The sequence below is a fragment of the Ursus maritimus genome, unplaced genomic scaffold (genome assembly GCF_017311325.1).
Source record: "Ursus maritimus isolate PB19 unplaced genomic scaffold, ASM1731132v1 scaffold_5, whole genome shotgun sequence".
Taxonomy (NCBI): Eukaryota; Metazoa; Chordata; class Mammalia; order Carnivora; family Ursidae; genus Ursus; species Ursus maritimus.
This window is the reverse complement of record NW_024426663.1, coordinates 14,669,828-14,691,413: the sequence shown is the minus strand read 5'-3', so window position 1 is coordinate 14,691,413 and position 21,586 is coordinate 14,669,828. Positions and strand designations below refer to the sequence as shown.

General features: G+C 37.7%; 1 protein-coding gene across 4 annotated transcripts in view; it reads right to left on the bottom strand.

Moving 5' to 3' along the window:
* Nucleotides 1–673: 673 nt before the first annotated feature.
* Nucleotides 674–21,586, bottom strand: part of SPATA9 (spermatogenesis associated 9) — a 64,071-nt gene continuing 43,158 nt past the window's right edge. For all 4 annotated transcript variants that reach the window (XM_040622074.1, XM_040622076.1, XM_040622073.1 and 1 more), the window contains 3 exons: nucleotides 15,823–16,050; nucleotides 6,485–6,580; nucleotides 674–1,501 (listed from right to left, as the gene is read on the bottom strand). In XM_040622074.1, coding sequence (XP_040478008.1) covers nucleotides 1,214–1,501; nucleotides 6,485–6,580; nucleotides 15,823–16,050 — 612 coding nt within the window. In that variant the 3' untranslated portion in view covers nucleotides 674–1,213. The remainder of the gene's footprint in view (nucleotides 1,502–6,484; nucleotides 6,581–15,822; nucleotides 16,051–21,586) is intronic.

Genomic DNA, 21,586 nt, shown 5'->3' with positions numbered 1-21,586 from the left:
TGGGCTTTTTATAATACTTTTATGGCAGCGGCTATTTCCCAGGTACAGGAAATGTGCCATCACTCGATGGGTACATCCTAGCCTATTATATCAGGTGCTAATCCTCCAATGACCAGTCAGGTCTTAACACGTGTCCAGAATTTAAGACACGTGGAAGAAACCAAAGTACCTTCTGCAGGCGGAAAAGTGGCCCTCTCTTGCAGGGCCAGTACCAGAAGCATTTTCTCTCAGGACCCAGGGGCAACAATGAGTAATATGGACTTGATTTCTGGTTCTAAATGTGTTCCTCCAAATCCGGAAATAAAAAATGTCATGTCATAGCCTATCCTCACATAAAGAAATCTTCTATAAGATTTGTAATTAATATTTTGTTTTATAAATTTATTACATCTGTGAATTACAAGTCCTTCATAACTTTACAGATGAGTTTAAAAAAAAAGGCTCGATAATAGGCAGATTCAAACTATGCAGCCTGTAGATAGAAAATAAATATCCTTTTATTATCTCCGAAAAAGATTTGTAGTATTTTGATATGGAGGGTGTTTTCCCTCCAGCTGAGGACAGCTGACCCTTGAACATTGCAGGGGGGGTGGGCTGCCAACCCCACACACAGTTGAAAATCCACATACAACTTCGGACTCCCCAAAAACTTTACTAATAGTCTATTGTTGACTGGAAGCCTGACTGATTGCATACACAGTTGATTAACACATATTTTGAGTGTTGTATTATTACATCATGTATTCTTAAGGTAAGCTAGAGAAAATGTTTAAAAAATCATAAGGAAGAAAATATACATTTCCAGTGCTATCATGTATTTATCAAAAAAGATCTGCATGTAAGTCGATCTGTACAGTTCAAACCCATGTTCCAGGGCCAGCTGTAATTGGAAAGATACTTGAAACAGGTCTTTAACAAAAACATAAATATATTATAAATATAGCCATGTTATAAACGATAGCATAAAGTCTAACCCTCCGAAGGGTGCACTTTCTTGTCCATTAAAAAATATCATAGTCATGCTTCTACATCAAGATTCATTTTATTTTCTCTACCATATAAATACTTGAGAATGACATTTTAGTAGTTCCCCACCCCTTTTTTAAAGCAGAGCAGTCAATATACGAAAACTAGTTTCCTGGTTTTGTTAGATGAAATATGAATAGATAATAACTCTCAGGCTCCACTCAGTGATATTTACGTTCCAGTTTGCTCATTCATTCATTTCAGCTGATTGGTCAAACACAGAATGTAAAACCTGGATCTTATTACTCAACTTATTAGCAGGAAGTTTGGGGCGATCGGAAATATTGTCTGGTTTCTCCGGTAATGACCTATAAGGTTTTGCTTTGATTTCACCTTCAGGAAACGTAGGCTCGGAAAGCACAGGCTCAGAAAAGGCTTTTCTAAGATTTTCACTCTCTTCTTTGTTTTGCCTTATGGATTCTTCTTCTTGGAAAATTTTCTTTACCTTCTCCAGCACAGCATTAACACAGACTGTCTAATAATAAAGAAATTTTTGAAAAGTAAAGTTTCTTTTTAAGCTACTGAACATCCAGTAATAAGTCCAATAAAATGTGTAACATAAAGTCATTAATCTCCTTATTCTAATAAAGAAGCACTTCCTTTCCTGGCACATGATAAACATCAGGAGATTGATTCCTTGTTCTAAATATATCATAGCATAATCTAGAAAGAAAATTAAAGCATAGTATGCTTCAATAAAGACATACTTTACCTCTTTCCCCCCCAATTGATTAAATGTTTTACATCTTTCCTCTCTGATTTAATTAAATGAGACCCCTTTCTTCTCTTGAATTAAATGAAACATTTTTTGGGAGATGGAATTTGTCCCCAAATGTGTTACTATCTCAAAGTAGGTTTTTTGTTTTTACTTTCTCCCCCCACCTTTTGCTTATACCCATGTGTACAATTGAAAGGGCTAAACATATTAGTTAGAATTTAGTAAGCTAGTAGATCAATGATTTCTAAGCAAACACATGATCCATTTTCCCTCAGAAAAAATGCCATTCGGTACCTTGAATGTCAAAACACACAGAGAAATAGAGCTTTGAAAAGTGGGAATCACAAAGAACTGTAATGATGAAGATGACGATGATGCCAAGTATTTAAGGCAACAAGAATAATAAAATCCATAAAATATGAGAAGACCTAAACTAGCTTATCTTACCAAAGCGATGCCTAAAGCTCACATAATAGGCTATAAATTCTTAGAAGGTTTTCCTAAAGAGGGTAATAGAGAAATGACTGAGGGCCTTGACTGACCAACCTCAATTTCTTCCTGATCTCCTGCCTCCTCCTTTCTCAGCCTGTACCCCGCTATAGAATGAGGGAATACCAGATGTTTTCCTTCACTTCCCTGCAGTTAGCATGTGGTCATGTGACCCTGTTTTAGCCAACAAAATAAAATATATCTGCTGAGGAGGAGGTCAGAAGGGATTTTTGAAAGTTTTTCACCTATATAAAAAGAAAGACTCTTTGTCTTTTGCTCCTAACTATCCCCTCCTCCCTGCTTTGGACACTGATATCGACAGGATACCTGAGCGAGAGGCAGCAAACCTAAGAACCAGAAACAATAAACAAGATAGCGCAGGAGAAAGATGGACAGGCCCTGCATTCATGACATTGTAGCTCCACTGTATAAGCCTGGGAACCACCGAACTCTAGACTTCTGATGAACTGAGATATTTAAATGTCTTCATCCATTAAGGCACTGCCATCCAAGTATATCCCAACCTAGAGCTATAAACCTTGAGAACCACCACTTCCAGCTGCAAACAGCTTCATCCATTTATCCCCTGGTAGGACCATTTTGTATGCATGCCATGCTGTGAAAAAAGATGTGGGGGGTGCCTGGGTGGCTCAATCCATTAAGCATCCAACTCTTGATTTTGGCTTAGGTCATGATCCCAGGGTCGTGAGATGGAGCCCCCCATGGTGGGATCCATGCTGGGCATGGAGCCTGATTAAGATTCTCTCTCTCCCTCTCCCTCTGCCCCTCACGCTGTAAAACCTGGATCTTATTACTCAACTGATTAGCAGAAAGACGCTCGTGCACACGCACTTTCTCCTTCTCCCATCCCCGCCCCCTAAAAACTGTCCTATGTGATATATTTCTTCTTCCCTCACCTACAAAATTTTATCTGTGCCCATTCTAACCACTTCTACCCCAGTCACAGAAAATGAAGCCTCTTGATTGAGGTCAGTAACTCCATGTTTATTTTTAATCTATACCTTACCTCGTCTCTACCAATTATTCCCTGCCTTTCAGCCTCTCCTTCTTGACTGCCTCTTGCCCTGAAACTTCTAATGTGCTCAAGTATCTTCCATCTTAAAATAAAAATCCCTGGCACCCTGTTTCTCTCTTGACTGCTATATATGCTTGCTTTTCTTGATCAAACCGGGGTCTATATTCATGGCTTTGATTTTATCATCTCCTCTTCACTGAAACCTTCTCATTTCTGTCTTCCTCATTCTATCACACTGAAATAGTTACAAGATGGTTGATTCCAACAGCTTTACTACTAGATCTAATGAACACGTTTCAAATCTTTATTTTACTTGACTTTTTCTGCTGGTAAATGACACTTCACTGCTCACAACTTCCTGAGACTCTATTTCCTTGACACTTTCTCTCCTGGTTCTCTTCCTACTTTTCTGATTCTTGCTTCTTTGTCTCCTTCATGGATTTCTTCTTAGCTCACCCTAAATGTTGCTGTTTTTTACATTTCTGTTGATTTTCCACTCTTTTCACTTCCAGACTTTTCACTCTTTCCACAATGCTTCCACTCACAGGATATTAACTTCCAACATATAATTATTTGCTTTCAAACTCATAATTCCAGCTCTGACCTCTCCTAGATCTTGGGTGCATATGTGACCAATTATCAGGTCACCAAAAAATTGTTTCTAATACCTATTTAGAAAGTTTATAGAATGACAAGTCATGTGGGATGATTTCAAAAGCCTTCAAGAAGTTAGAGTTTAATTTTGGTTTTAGCCTAATTTGTTTTAGTTTCGCCACAGTTATTTCATCCCACCCATTCTTTGCAGCATATTTGTACCCTAGCTCAGTTGGATGGCATTTTTGAATGAGTCACATTTAAGATACTGAGCACTTCTCAAAAATTTTTAACACTTGCAAAATATTTATAAGTTTGGCTCTTTTAAAAAACTATGGATGTGTTTATAAAAGTAAATTCCTTTACTTTTTTTTCAGGGATGTCTTGGCTATTCTTGACCTTTTTCATTTCCCTGTAAATTCTAAAATAAACTAGTCAACTTACACACCTGCTCATATTTTAATTGGGACTGCAATCAATCTATAGATGATGGGAAAACTTAATCTTTATTATTGTGTGTCTCAATATGATAAAAAAATTAACAAGAATGTGTAAGACCTCTAACAAAAAAGCCATAAGAATTATGAAGAAAAATTAAAGAAGACCTAAATAAATAGAAGGATATACTATGCTCCTGGATTGAAGGGAGGACTTATTTTACTAGTTATCAAGACTTACAAAGCTCTTATAAATAATACAATGTTGAATCAGTGTAAAAATAGAAAAAGAGATTAACTGAATAGAACAGAGAATATATAAATAGACCTACATATATAAAGACACTTGATTTATGACAAAAGAAATGTTCTGGGGCAAAAGGAAAAGTTTTTTCTCCCCAATAAATTAAGTTGGATCCACTGGATACCCATAGAGGAAAAATTTGTCCCTTACCTCATACCAATTCCAGATGGAATTGGTAAATCTAAAAGTGAAAGGTAAAATAATAACCCCTAGAATATATCAGGGGAAACAGTTTCATGACCTTGGATATAGGTCAAGCTGCCCTAATTAAGACATAAAAAGCACTTAACATAAAGAAAAGATTAAACATTGGACTACATTAAAATTAAAAACTTCTATTTTAAAGACCCTGCTAAAAGGGTGAAAGGAAGTCACAGAATAAAAGAAATAACCAAAAGAGGGTTTATATTTAGAGTATATTTTAAAGTACAAATCAATAAAAAAGATAGAAAAACAGAAGAGACTTTAACAGAAATTCACCAAAAAAGATCCCAATATGCACTTAATGCATAAAAAGGAACTCAGTCTGATTAATAATCAAGGAAATGTAAATTAAAGCACAATGTGATACTACTACATACTCACAGGAGTGGCTAAAATGGAAAAGACTGACAATAGCAGCTGTTGGGCAGTATCTACTAGAGATGAACATATGCATATTGTGTGGTCCAGAAATTTTACTAAAACACATGTACAAAAATATTCATAGAAACCATATACACAACTGCCCAAACTGTAAATAATATAAAGCTTCAACCATAGTGTGGACACTGACTTATATAGAGAGAATATATATTGAATATATATGTATTCAATCAATGAAATACTACACAACAATGAAAACCAACAAATTATTGCTGTAGGCAATGAATGAATCTCATAATGATAATTGAGCAAAAAAGACAAATATAAAAGAATATATAGTATATTATTTCATTTATACACAATTTAAAGAAAACTGTCTATGGTATTAGAAGTCAAAATAGTGGTCACCCTTTATAGAAGATGTTCATGATTGTGAGGAAAGCAAGAAAGAGGCTTCTAGAATGATGGTTACATTTTGTTTCGTGATGTGTGTGGTAGATAAATAGATTTTGTGATAATCCATCAAGCTGCATACTTTTCTCTCTGTATTATACTTTTAAAAAATATTTAGAGGTAAGTATAAATGGCAATGGATTAAAAGAAAATAACCCCTTATAATTTATAAAAATCCTTTATATATTTGTTACATTTTGTTTTTATTTTATTTTAATTCTGAGAGAGAGAAAGCAGGCCTGTGAAAGGTGGGGGAGGGGCAGAGGGAGAGTGAGAAAGAGAGAATCCCAAGCAGACTCCACGCTCAGTGCAGAGCCTGATGCGGGGCTCAGTTTCACAACCCTGAGATCATGACCTGAGCTGAAATTAAGAGTTGGATGCTTAACCAACTGAGCCACCCAGGCGCTCCTTTTGTCACACTTTTTAATGAACATTTTTGAATTACAGCACTTGTAATTCAAAATACACTAATACTTGTGTTCCCCAATATCATAGACTTAAATGATGGAAATACTGAGTGTTAGCCAACCATGGCACAATGGCTGAAACAAAACCACCATGGCTAAGTGAAAGTAAAACCAAAATGTTTTGACCAAATAGTAATAACCTTTATAAAAATAATTTTATTCAAGTAAATTTGTTTTTGGTGGATTGACTTGCCTTAGAAATGGATTGACTTCACCTCAGAAAATAATTTTTTTTTTAGAAAAGTAAATTTTCAATGTAAAATTATTTTGTACAACAAAAGAACAGTGCCTTGGCTTATGAATTTATAATATATCTTTAACATTACATGAAATAAGTATATTTATACCCACATTCTAATAATTTTCTTAACTTACCAAATAAATTAGTGCTGCATATGAGGCATACATTATGCTAGTTAAAGCAGTCTTTGCTGGAAAAGAAATGATTTCAAACAAAGAACCCCTTCTGACCTGCAAAAACAGAAAAATAGTTTTCTTATTATAATAAAAGTTTTCAATGTTACAATGTTAAATTTTACAATGTTACTGCAAAATGAGATTTTAAATATTTCTAAAGAAAGTTGTCTACTGGGTCTATCTCGGTTTTTTTCACATTCCAAAAATATATCGGTTTATTTATTTATTTATTTACAAAAAGATACTTTCTCTTGCCATGGCAGATCTATAAAAACCTATGAAAGATCTATAGAAAACCTTTCATTTCCAAAATCTAAATTAACTTTTTTACATTTAACAAGTGTGCTCACTAGGGGGTGCCACTGTGCATGTTAGAAAAACAGTCTTTTCTTTGTTCAGATTCAAGTAATCATCCTTCACTAAATTCACCTCTTCGTTAAGCAAACAGCAATCGAAATACTAAGCATTTCCTGCAGATTAATGACCTGATTGGAAACGTTAATCATGAGACGGCTGAAGGCCGGCATTAACCTTAGATGATCATTAAGCTTCAGGAAACGCACTGTGCTCCCATCCAGCATGCTTTTTTGAAACAGGGAAGGTTTACACGAATCATAAAGTTGTCTCTCAGAGGCTTCTGGTGTCTGGTAATAGGAGTCTCTGCCCCAAATGTAGCAGAATATATTTAGTTTAAGGGAATTATACTGTCTTCTAGGTCACCTCTGTTGCCTTGAGTAGGATATGAAAGGAGGGCATGAAGAAAAACATGCCCTTTCCATTCAGCGGCGAAGTGGCAGTTAGCCATGCTGCTCCGAAGTAAGTGCCAAGACACTCAGTGCTTTCGATAACTCCCAAAGGTACAGGCTGCAGCTAATAAAATCACGTAAATGCACCATAAAGTACATACAAACTAGAAAGAACAGTATGTATATGTACGTTAAAGTTCTTCGCGACATTGAAAAATGGAAACAACTGAAAGCAGAATGGTTAGGTAAATTAAGCTGTATCCACTCAATGGCATATCGCAGCTTTTTAAAGGGTGCTTCTGAAGAATGCATGATAACATTTTATTGAACAAACATTTCTATGGCACTGTGTTCTAAGTGCCTATTGCGGTATGTTCAGTTTTTGCTTACTGCTGCCACTGCCGAATAAAGAACAAAATTGCCCATCACAATTTACCTTCTTCTCTCTTAAGTGATTTATGGGATGCTGAAGCCAAGAATACTATGTAGCCTACCAGCCAAGAGATGGAGGTGGGGGAGGGGCAGGTCAGGGGAGGAAGGTATTCCTTCTTATGCCTTGTCTTTCAGGCCATCCTGACTCCTACATATGGGATTAGGTAGGGGCAGTTTTAGCCCACGCTCTCCATTAGTCTGGAAAATTTCCCAGAGTTCCTGGCTTCTGGAAAGAGTTTCCAGGAACTGAAGCAGCTGCTGCTCCTTCCCTCTTGCTAGAAGAATCAAACTGATAGCATGCTTTCGAATCCCACTATTGGGCTACAGGGAGACAAAAAGACAAGTGGAGAGCAGACGTTAGGGAAGAAAGCAGATACACTCCAACAAAATGTCTCCTAGGAGAGTAAAAGACTCATGAGTTTGTGAATATATGAATGTACAGTGGCAATGTACAGGTCCATATTCAATACCTGGTAGGCCATATACAATAAAAATAAAAGCGGTGTCTGCATGCACGAGAAATTTCTCTGTTTCTGTTTCACTGCATCTTTTTTCCCCCACATTTTGTCCTTCACCTGAAGTAATTAAAACTGATGACTTTTCAAAGTTTCAAAATAAATTATATATCTGATATATGTTATGCTTCTGAATGAGGAATCCGCGTATTGCCTAAGGGTCACTTTTTCACCATTTTAGTGCTTTTAATAAATACGTTCTATTCCTGTAACAGTTCATTCCTGTAGAAAATATATTTCCTCCAAAATTTATGTGGCTACTGGCAAGTAGCCATTTTTCAATTTTATGACCTACTTCCAATACATGTTTTTCATATTACAAACCACCCTGTTTCATTTTTGGCATGCTATAAGCAGGACTAGTGTATGATAAAATAGATAAATAGGGGAGATCTATAAATCAAAGGTTGTATTTAGATCATCTCAACCAATTAAAAATTTTTATCTGAACTTCTTGTATTAACTTTATTTGCATATTTAAGTTAAAAGAATCTTGATATCAATATTATGCCCTTATGTTTTTTTGAGTTCTTAATATACATATGTATATATACATATATAGGATATGGTCATACTAACATCTCAGATATATGGATATTTCAACAGTAAAAACATTTCAATCTTTAACAAAATTTCTTTCACATCATTTTGAGTTCCACCTCTGTCACATAACTTTGCCTCACCTTATAAAAGAAGTACCTGTGTTTATCTTATTTTCATGGAGGAAAATGGAGATAAATCACAAAAAAAGCAAACCATAAGCAGTTTAGAAAACAATAAAGATCTACTTATAGATGACTTGAAGGTTAAAGAATCACCTGGCCCAACTTAGTTATGTTGTTCCAAACTACCCTGACGAAGGATACTAGGGGAGTCACCGAAGAGCTTTAAGTCAGTGATTCACAAGTAAGTGTTGCAAGAAGCACTGGCCCAGAAAAAAGTATTTCCTGTAGGTTTGGAAAAGCTTCATGACCCTGTCTGTGCTTGAGCAACCCACAGCACTCATGAGCACAGGAAGGACTCCTAGCAGTCCACAGTGAAGAAAGTTATTTGACTTCATTTATCCCAGTATTACTATGCAGTGGAACATTGTTCTTGAATAAGCTCTTACTCACACGGTCCTATAAAAGCTTTAATGTCCCAACCTCTTGGCCAACCTGGAGAAGTTATGTCTTCAAGATTCCAGGGATTCTACTTTCTAGGAACTGTCCTTTGTCCCCAGGTCTTGAATTATACCATCCAAGATAACCTCATGGCAGGCCCATCGAGGACCTATAGACATTCTTGATATTTTTGAGGTTTACATATATTTTTTTTTTACACAAAATATGTGAGGTTTGAGTTTAAACCCCAGTCTACGTTGAAGTGTTGGGGGTGAGGAAGAAACTAGACTTAGAAAAGTGTCTGATCTTCATCCTGAAAAAGGGAGCACAAGTTCACTGGGATCCACGTAAGTCGCGGGTATTTTAGTTGGTGAGGGTTTTCTTCACTTTTGCCCATATCTGGCCTACACCACTCCACAGTGCCTGTATAAAGGAGAAACAGTCACCTCTAATGCTACTATAAGGAAGACTGTGACATATATAAGGAAGATTCTATCATAACAAGAGCTCCTGTGGCCCTGCATTGCCCTGCCAAAGTCAACAACTCTGTCTGGGAGCTGACGTGTCCTGGCTGAAGCGAGCGTCCGAGCGGATTATCTAGGTCACCAGCCTAGAGCAGCTGCAGGCTTAACTCACCCAGACAGCTTACGAGGCTAAGCAGATGCACCATTCTGTAATACTGATGCTGGCGATGGTGAAAACCACCAAGAAGTTCTCTAACCAGAGTTTTCTGCTCCTGAGGCCCTTTTAGAACTAGCAGATAACTCGCGATAATCTCAGTCCTGCATAAGCTGGGAGGGTTTGAGAAACAACCCGACTCAGCACCCGTAAAGACAGGTGCAAAGCAAGTCTCTTGTAACAAGCTGGAGAAGACTGACTCCAGCAATGTGCTCATGTTACAACAAGCCGTCAGGATCTCTTCAGGTCACTTGTATCAGCTGGGTCTTTGGATTGTTCATATTGGGCCCAATATCTCTGGATATGCTAACATAAAGAGGACTTGCTCTAGGGCTGAGCATACAATCAGAAAGGCCTGGGCATATTGGCAAGGAGCTCCCGTAACAACATTAATTACCTTGAGGAGACTATTACTGCATGCTTCGTCTCAGACCACATCAGAGGGCTGAAACACTATCCTAGTCATAGGTAGTGTCCTAATGAAAATGCTCCTTTATTACATGTTTTTGAGGGAGTAATCTGCTGGACTGGCATCCCCAGCTACATAATATCCAACAGAGTTTGGCAGAACCATTTAAGGTGCTCTGTGTACAAAAGTATCTTTCTATCATGAATTATCCTCAGACCAGTGACAAGTCAGATATATGAAGAGGATCTTTAACACCTCCTGATAGGTTAACGAGGTTGCTCACCTTCCCACACAAAGTGATGTCCTCCATGCACCTACAAAGCATATCCCCTTGCATTAGCAATCTCAGTTTTCACTCCTTTTACTTCTGCACACCAGAAAGTTCCACTTTGACACAGGCAGGATTCCTTCAATCCTTGAAGGAATTCATGCTGGAATCCACTCTGGGTAAGCTAAACTCTAGCACTATGGAAAGACAGCCAAGCAACGTATGTACCAGGGCTGGTACAGCTCCCTCACTCTGTGCCACTTCTCTCTCTGGTACACTGGCACCCTGGATATGCTCCATTGACCTCCACCACACCTCTTACGTTACTCCGTTGTTCGACTCTCCAGGCCATTATCTTCACTATTTATACTTCTATTTCTTCTTCACTGAGACTTTTACATCTGAGATACGTTGTTTTCTTGCTTGCTACAACGTAATTCCTCTCAGTAGCAATTCTGATTCTCTACCCTGGCTAATCCATATTATCCAAGTAGAGTTTATTCCTCATTCCTAACCCTCAAGGACCCTGGAATCTCTGAGACTCTTCCCACTTGTCTCACTCTAGCCATATGGAACTGCTTACATTTCCTAAATAAGTTATACTCTCTCTGACCTCAACATCTTAATAGACAATGTTCCCTTCTGGGGATAATTCTCCTACTTCTTCACTTGGTTAGTATCTCCTCCCTCAAGATCCAGTATTATCTTCTAGGAAGCCAACACTGACTATTCTGTGGAATTATATGCCCCTTGTTGATGCTTCCATACCACACTTTGCACATTCTGATCATGCGCTTACTACACTCCACTGATACTGCTTACTAACCTATCATCCACACAGTCCATAGAGGGCAAGAGCAAGACATCTATGAATCCTGGTATCTAACCTAGTGATTTTACACATCAATGTTCAATAAATATATGTTGAATAAATAAAAAAGTAGACTAACACTCCACTTACTTCCAGAAAGAAATGTAACTACCGTATATTAAAATCGTAAAAGATACCAGAGGAAGGACATCTGGTTCCAGTAGTAGGGTAGACTGAGCTAATGTGGAATTCTCTAGAAATTCTATATAAATACTCCTAGAAATTCTATATAAAATCAAACTCCAAAACGTAATACAAGACTGAGTTTACAAAAAAGAAGAAAAAGAAAAAAGAGGGAGGAAGGGAAGGAGAGAGGGAGGGAGGGAGGAAGGGGGGGGAAGGAAGGGGGAGGAAGGAAGGAAGGAAGGAAGGAAGGAAGGAAAGAAGGAAGGAAGGAAGGAAGGAAGGAAGGAAGGAAGGAAGGAAGGAAGGAAAGAAATTTCCCTGTGCCAGGAACTAAAAGGCGGAGCAGTAAGTGTGTGAGTATATGTCCCAGGAAGTATCAAAAAGAGATAAGTAAAAGGAAAATATGAGGAAGGTAAACAGATATAAAGAATAAAATGAAAAGGTCCAAAGTATGTTCAACAGATGCTCCAGAAGAAGAGATTAGAGAAAATGAGAAAGAAGTAATATCTGAACAAACAATGGCTAAGAATTTTCCAGAACTGAAGAAATTATCCTCAGATTCAAGAACCACTATGATTCACAAGAAAGTGAAAAGCATTTTGACAACAGCTAATAAAATTGAAGATATGTGTCCCTCGTGACCCAGTAATCCCCCTTCTAGATGTATACCTGGGGAATGTCTCTCACACAGAGATGAGGAGTCATTTACAAGAGTGTTCAATGAAATACTGTTTGCAAAACAAAAAAAAATTGGAAACTAAATTGCCCGTCTGTCCAATAATGAACTGTGGATTATTTTGTCTTACAATGGGATACTACAAAGAAGATAAAATAATAAACCGTAGCTACACATTTCAAAAATGTTGAGTGAAAAAAGAAAGTTTCAGAAGGATGGGTACGGTATAATACCATTTATATAAATTTTAAATATATGGAGAATAATGTATACAAATGTAGTGAAACTATAGAAGTATGCACACAAATGCTCACATCAACCTCAGGACAATGATTACCTTTGTAGAGAAAAAAATGGGGAATGTATTGGGACATGGTTAATTATATTTCTTTCTTTTTTTTTTAATAGATTTTCTTTTTTTTTTTTAAAGATTTTATTTATTCGACAGAGATAGAGACAGCCAGTGAGAGAAGGAACACAAGCAGGGGGAGTGGGAGAGGAAGAAGCAGGCTCATAGCAGAGGAGCCTGATGTGGGGCTCGATCCCATAACGCCGGGATCACGCCCTGAGCCGAAGGCAGACGCTTAACCGCTGTGCCACCCAGGCGCCCCTATATTTCTTTTTATAAAGGAGATATCCAAAGGCTATATTGCAAAATATTACTACCAATTTGCATTTGGATGGGACTTCTGATAAACTCTTTTATATATTTTGAAGCATTTTATTGATAAGAATTTTAAAAATTAAAGCTAGGTTCTAAGACAATTAGAATAAGAGCAAAGGGGAAGAAATTTCATGGGTGTTGATTTTGAACTGATGTCATAGAGACAGTCACAGTCAGCATGTGGACCTTGGACAGGTCACTGATTCCCTCCACCTCAGGTTCCTGGAATACATTATCACAATAAAGCTCTAAATTTACCTGGGAAACTCACTGTCGGGCAAAAAGGCAAATGTATTGTGTTTTTCAGTTCTCATTATTGGATGAAAGGAAACATAAATTCAACTGGAAAGAGATTACTTTCCTGCCACTGAATTTTCCTGAGTATTGGGAGGCAATTCTCTGTGGATATCTCTAGTTCCTGTACAGATTGGGCCTACTGAGCAAAGGACATGGTTGAATAACAGCTTTAGGAGCTAGAGAAAGCGTATTCCTCTGGAGAGATCTAGAGATGTACTTCCCAAGACATGTCACGGGGCACTAAAGATAAAGCCTTCTCCTTAAACCCTCCAGAAACATTTATTTCTCTCCCCAACCCCCTCTTACCTTTTCTCCCTTTGTTTCTGTCTCTGTCTCTCTCCCAGGCTGGGCCAATACGCCAGCACTCCTACAAAAGCCGAGTCTCCTAATTTCAGTCTCCTCTCCTGTGATGGAACTTACTACATACATAGGTAACACGCAGCTCTCATCACGTGCCCTGCTGGAACTGAGGGGTTCGGGAAATGACACAAGATGCTGCTCTGGCTGCTGCTTTTGTGGTTAATAATAAACAATCTCTGGGGCGCCGGCGTGGCACAGCGGTTAAGCGTCTGCCTTCGGCTCAGGGTGTGATCCTGGAGTTCTTGGATCGAGCCCCACATCAGGCTCCTCCACTATGAGCCTGCTTCTTCCTCTCCCACTCCCCCTGCTTGTGTTCCCTCTCTCGCTGGCTGTCTCTATCTCTGTCGAATAAAAAAAAAAAAAAATCTTAAAAAAAAAAATAAACAATCTCTGTCTCTGATTCAAGGGAGTCTTGTGTCTCCTCTCGGTGTGTGTGTTTGTACAGCTGTAGCACCCTAACTTGTTAGCTCGCAAACAGTGTAAAATCTCCGATTCTTCAGTTCTGACTCAGCAAAGAGAAGCAAAAAGAAAGACTGAATAACATAATGGAGAGTGTCTTTAAATGTGATTTCCTAATACATACGGAAATATTCTTCAAAGGACGTTTCTTATGTCAACGCTCTATAAAAACTATGGGTTAACAATGCAAGGGAAGAAACATCAAGGCAAAACATTCGTTTTAGAAAATGCATCTCAGTGGGGATGACACAGCTCCTCTGTATTTCTTTTTGACAACCTAAAGATACAGGAATAAGGTTTATACTGCTTAGAGAAACCAGGAGGTAACAAACGCAAAGCATTTTTTACTTTCTCAAACATCAGGTATTATAAGGGAGCTTTTTATAATTGCTATCTCAGGTAATTCCTAGTTGAACCTATCCCATGATTTCTGGAAATGTTAAAATCTTTGATTAAAGAGAGATTCCTAGGGAATGGATATTTTGTTGATTTTAGCCATCCATCATCCTTTTTCTCATCTTTTCAAAATAACCAAAATTTGGTTTGAGGATTCATCCTTTCTCCATTCTCTGGTCATGTGGTCTGGATGGGGCTCCAACCCCCATCCAGGGAGAAAGCAGGCAATGCAATCGGGTCATAGGCCCATCAGTGCATCCCATTTCCCTAGTTTAGAAGTAAGCCTTTCTCTGAGAGTGACCCTCAGGACTTGGCCAGGAATGCTGGCTCAAGGACTGTCATTCTTTGGGGCCGTAATTGAACCTGGAAGGATGGGGTCCTGGGAACAGCTGCAAATCACCTTGTAACCACGAAGGGAAAGTCAGTCTGTGAATGGAGTCAACACAGAGGAAGCAGAGCCAGGAGATGGGTAGAAAGAGAAAAACAGGACCCTGAAGGCATCTTTTGAGTACCTATATCCTGAATACTTATCAGCTCTGGATTGTTTGACTACAGGAACTAATACAGATTTTTGGCTTCACTCTGTTTGAGCCAGGGTTCTTCTCCCTTCAACAACAGAGTCAAAATGACTCACTCTGGGGTTTAGGTGCCAGGCTTGCAGGATTCCCAATCATTTATAACAAACATTTAGAATGCTTTGAATAATGCTCAAATGGAAAAACCCAGAGTTCTATGCCATAAAGTTTAGAAAAAAAGAAACTGGTCCTGAAAAAGTTTTAAAAGCTGTTGTCCTTAGCAAAATATAACAGAGCCTCAATAAAACAACGTAGAGCCTGTCATTTGAAATACACTGTGTGTTGGTGGGTCTAGCAAAATGAGTTTATAGTTGAATATAGTCAAATATGTTCAGTCAAACAAAGATTATCTTGGAAACATAGCAGGGTTATGGGGGAAAAGGAACAAAACCATCATTTTTAAGGCTTATAGGAATCTTTTTAGGTTTGACGTAAGTGGTAATCTGCTGATATTTAGGTTGAACCATTTGAAATGTACAGTTTCATGTAGCTCAATCAAATAACAAAGTGGGAAAAAGTCCACATTACTTCCTCTTTCAGATTTATTTAAACCAGAATATATATACTATAGTGAAAAAAGACCAAACCATTCATTTCCTATCCAACTATTCTTGTTTTATATGTAAGACAACCAAATGTGCTCCATTTTAAAATCCTGCAATTTCAAAGCAGTTTCTTAGAAAAGAGTCCATATCTTGTGCAAATGTTAATATGTACTCACCTGCACGTTATAGAGGGGTTGCTTCGGTGCGTTAACTTCCCTCAGCAAACGATGCGATATGTCCCTTAACTCTAGCAGTCTACAAGCAAGCTGAGGCTGCAGAAGTTTGGCCACTGATTTGGAAGATCTGGATATGCTGTTTAATCCTTGAATTAATGTTCCTCGGTTGATCCTCGCTAAGGCGACAGCCATTCTGATTTTGGATGTTTTCTGCATGGGTTCTCTTTTCTGGAAAATAAGCCTCTAAAAAGTGACTGGTGTGTGATTCTCCCATGAGTTATGACAATCTACTTCAGACCGAGAACAAGTACCACATAACAGCATATTACGCATGGCCCTACGCATATACTCGGTGTCCAATAATTATATCCCATACCCCGTGTACCTAAATCTTTGAATAAATGTATGAGTTTTGCCTTGGCATAAATATCCACAATTTAAGTTACGAGCCAAAAGATCTAAATTTTTCATTTTTCTCTCTGGGTTTATTTATTTTTGCACTGATTTTTTTTTTAAGAGCACTTTCGGAAGTAAGCAGTTCTTATTCAAATATTACTCAATGTTTGAATTATTCAAACAATAATTCTTATTCAAAACTGTTACAAATATTTTCCCGGTTTATTTTAAAAATTTAAATGATAAAGCATTCATACATACCACATGGTTCAATTTTAAAAAAATAAAACAAATTCCCTACATACCAATTAACAAGCTTAAGAAACTTTACTTCTGAAAACCTCAAAACTTGTGAGCGTTCAGACAGAAAAAATTTGTGGCATTAGCAAAACTGTACCAGAAAGTGAACCGCAGAGAAATTACTTACAATGTGGTTAGACTGCATTCCAGGCAACAGCGAATAGAGTTGTTATTATTCATTTAAGCAATTTTATGGGCTATGCTGGCTTTTTCATATAGGACTTGGGGGAAACGAATGGTTTATAATACAAATAAGCAACTTTGAATCTCTAATTATTGAATCCAAATATATAAGTACAAAACATCTTTAAGATGGATTGTTTTGGTCTACAACGAGCAACATGTATTTGCTTAAGAGCTAATGTACTGTATATTTACTTGAAATGCCTCAACTGTTATCCTAAGAAATGATTTTATTATCGCTGGTTTTGTCATTAAAGTCTGACGCTTCTCCTAATGGTTTAGCATCTGTGACTGGAGACAACCACAAACTACTCACCTGTCAAGGAGGATGTGCATCTGTGGCATCTGGTGTCATACTGTGGCTTAATCTGTTAACTTTACTGAAAAAGTCCCATTAGCCCACCTTTGGTCTCAACCTTCCTAGTCAATGCAAACAGGAGAGAAGGCCGTCTGAGTTGTGGGCTGCTAGAATTGCTGCAGTTTCAAGCCAGTTTAGAGCAGAGCAACCCCTAAAAGCAGTTATGTGGTGGGTGAAACAAGCAAAATGAGACACAGGTGCAATCACTTGATTCTGTAGCTTGGTTTCCAGCGCACCGGGGAGAGAAACCACAATTACCTGCACTGTCCTGCACTGTCCAGCGCTCCTACACACGCAGATTGAATTTCTCTTGTGATCTCATGCTTTGCCTCACTGGTTCTTCCTCCCAGCTCCTCCTGAAGTTGGAGCAGCTAGAATGTTTGGTTTTACTTCTAGTACAGTTTACTGTGTTTTCGCTCGTAATTTATAGTCATAAGGTGAGGGCCAGGGGCGCCTGGGTGGCTCAGTCATTAAGCGTCTGCCTTCGGCTCAGGGCGTGATCCCAGGGTCCTGGGATCGAGCCCCACATCAGGCTCCTTCACTAGGGGCCTGCTTCTTCCTCTCCCACTCCCCCTCCCTGTGTTCCCTCTCTCACTGGCTGTCTCTCTCTCTGTCAAATAAATAAATAAAATCTTAAAAAAAAAAAAAAGGTGGGGCCAGATTGCCACAGTGAACAAGAGTGGGATATATGCAGTTCCACCTATGCTGAAATTTTGTCTACAAGGTCAGTCAGTGCCTTAAGGACTCTTAGTTTTTGCAGATGAAACATTAACGTTATGAAATTTCCCTCTCCTTGTTTTGTGTCTACAAAATTTTGATGATCTGTACTTGTTGGCCTGGATTCACTGACTTTACTCAGATATTTCTATTAACTAATCTTGATTCATTCCTCCAAACACTTTACTAGATTGATTCATTCAACCCTCCTGTCTTTTACAAAATTGTCTTTCTAAATCTTTACCTCTGTAGAGGAATAAGACTTCTTGTAATTGATAATCTGTGAATCAAAACTCTCCTGTAGGATCATAAAATTTGTGTTGACCAAAATATAGCATTTATGATAAACAATATTTTTAAAAATTCAAGCATACATTTAAATAATGCTTCTCATTTTAGTATTGTCATAAATTCATGCCTTTTTCCAACAGACTCAACTTGTTCCTAGTTAATATCATCTTTATTTCCTTTTAATGCTGAAATCATTACAATTTGATAACTATGCTTCCCTTCATGGTTGGTTTTTTTTTTTTTAAGATTTTATTTATTTGACAGAGAGAGAGAGAGCAAGCAGGGGGAGCAGCAGGCAGAGGGAGAGGGAGAAGCAGACTCTCTGCTGAGCAGGGAGCCTGATGTGGGGCTCAATCCCTGGACTCTGGGATCATGACCTGAGCGGAAAGCAGATGCTTAACCGCTTAACTGACTGAACCACCCAGTTGCCCCTCCTTTCATGGTTTTTAAAATGCTTTCCTTTTTCAAAACTTTCATAGATATCTCAGTCTCTGAAGGAAATATTACCTCTAGCAACAAAATGTTTCTGACCACCTTTATCTTCCCTGACACAAAACATACAATCAGCTTGTTCCCAAGAAGACCATTATTGCTTTTCGGAATGGTATTAGAAACCAAATCTAGACACTGAGGTGCATGTAAAGTGGTTTTTTTGTGGCTCTGAGAATAGAAAGGAAACAACAGAGAAGAGGCTACTTACAATCCTGGAGATGCAGAATGAGATGAGATTTTCCTCTCTCTCTCTCTCTCTCTCTCTCTTTTTTTCAAATAGTACCAGTTTATAGTGACAATTCCAACTCACTCTTACCTTCAGTGAATTTTTAAAATAGGCTCTAATAGAAAACTTTTTAAATAAAGGGTTTTTTTTTCTTTGTTTAAGCTACCAGCTTTTCCCTTTGTCTACTATGCATGCTATATATTTTCCTACCAAGCCATGTGTGTAAATTTAAACTTTGACCCCAAATTAAGAAGTGCTCATTTCTTTTTCCTGGTTTGTTTTGTTTGACTCCTGTCCTAAGCATCCTGGAATTGGTTGCAAGATGTGCAAGTTTACATGATTCTTTTTGTCATCATTATCATCTGAGTACATTACCAAATGTGAGAAAAGAAATTCCAATTTCCCTCCCCTCCGCCACCTCAGAGACACACAAAGGTCATGATCATTTACCACAAGAAACCTAGTATCAATTAATCAGATTGTTTTGAGAATCCTGCTCCAGATTTCGCTATTTGAGCCCCATTCTTTGAATATATCCTGCCTTTCTGTTTTCTTTTCTTCTTCTTTTTTTTTCTGGAGCCATACTCATCTCTCTATCATCAGCAGTTTCAACGCTGAACTCCAATTTCTATTACGTCAGCTTTTTACTACTCTACATCCAAAAAAACCAGCCTGTCAGCAAGTCGTATTCAATTCTTTCTCTGAATAGTCCTAGAATTTGACCACTTCTCACTACTCTCCAGTGCCAACACTCAGTCCATTGAACTTATCCACCCTCTCTTCTCCAGACTAGTTAATTAGCCTCCTCACCGGTGTCCCTGCTTCCATCCTTGTCTATCTATGTTCATTCTATTCCTCAACACCTCCGCCAGAGAGAGAGAATTAAAACTTAGGTTGTATCTTGCTTTTCTGCTCCGCTGTTTCGGTGGCTTCCTAGTGCACTCAGTGTAAAGCCAAATTACAAACAGTGGTCTACAAAGCCCTACAAAGGTTGTCCTTTCTTTACCTCCCTAACCTCATTGTCTTTTTTCTCCCTTTCCTCCTACTTGTTGAACTTGTTAAGTATGCTCCCACCTCGGGGGCTTAGCACTAGCTATGCTGTTTGATTCTTCAAAGGTACTAAGGTTTGCTCCCTTACTTCCCTCAAGTCTTAATTCAAGAATTACTTTCTCACTAAGACCCTCTTGGTCACCCTACCTTAATGGTCAATTATTCTCCTTGTCCCTACCCTTATTTCATAACTCTGCTGTATTTCTTCTTCTTCTTAAGACCTACCATTAACATAATATATAGCTCATTTTCCTTGTTTCTTGTTTTCCTACTTGACTAGGATGTAGGTTCTATGACAGCAGTGTTTTGTATCTATTTGGATCACTGATATTTCACCAGTACCTAGAATAGTGTCTGGCACAGGGTAGGGTATAGAAATACTTGTTGAAATGAATGAATGAAGAGTATCAGAAAATATAACAAATTAACTAGGGAAATGTACCAAATATTAAATTAGAAACCACCCTGAAAGTTTTCAATGTACAATGTGCTCTGTAACTTCCACAGTTATGACAGTGCCCCACTGAAACAACTCACCAAAGACAAAAGGGTAACTGAATTATAGAACACAGTCCTACTCTCATCATATTTGGAAATTCTATACCAATGAAAGTAATTTCCAGACATCACTGCTGCAGCCCCAAGAGTTTTGTCCTACGATTTTAAAAGAAAAAAAAAAAAAAAAAAAGAAGCCAAGAGAATTCAGAAAAGTACATCTACAGTTATAAAAATCCAAAGTTTTGTATGGATTCCAATATGTTCTGCTTACAACTCCCAGTTTTATAGTATAAGGTTAAGGGCAAGATAATTACAGAATAAAACACATAATTACCCTTCATAATTAAAACCACAAAAGTTGACCCTATTTACCACAAAAGATTTCTCTCATTCAAGTAAAGATCATCTAAGTTAAAACTTAATACATTTTTCATTTGTTTGAATATAAAACTTTAATATTTTAATATTTTTAAATCCTCTTATGAAAATCATATGCAATTTACAAATGCAAACCTTTAAATCACTTTTTTGCTAAAGGAAGTGGATACTGAAGGTACTGGGGTCTGCGTTGGACTGGAGCATACATGACATCAGAAGCCATGACCTCAAGCCAAGATTCTAAAATTAACTTCCCGCAGCCCTAGGAAGAAAATTTCCTTCAAAATCATTAGTCATGAAGAACTATTTAATAACCACTATTCTGGAATTATCTCTCTATAAAAATCCCACCATCACTCCTACCAAATCTTTTGTTTGTTTCAGGCCAACAAGATGGCCTTTTCCTAAATAAATAAATGCCTAAAACTTTTTTAAAAAGTTTTAAATACTAATCATGAAATGTAGAGATTTAAAATCCAACCTAATGAATTAAAACCCTCTAAGTATTCTTAAAACCAATCTTTTCAGTATGTTTGGGAACTATGGATCATCCCCAAAATAATAAAATTTGTAGCATTTACAATCTGACCTTTTAAAAATAATTTAGTTATCCAAGTATTAGCATTGTTTTCTGAATAATTTACTTTTGAAGTACAAGTAACTTCAATCTGTTGTAATATCCCCTAAGAACTTGGGTTTCTTGGCAATCTCAGCAAAGTAAACGGTGGAAAAAGAACAACGTAAGTGTTTTGAAAATGAGAAATAAAGTAACTATGTTTATATTCTTCTCTGAATGAGGTAAGGTTCTTATAAGTAAATAACTTCAGTGAGTTGGAAATGAGAACTCAGAGTTCTTTCTTTGGGATCAGAATATC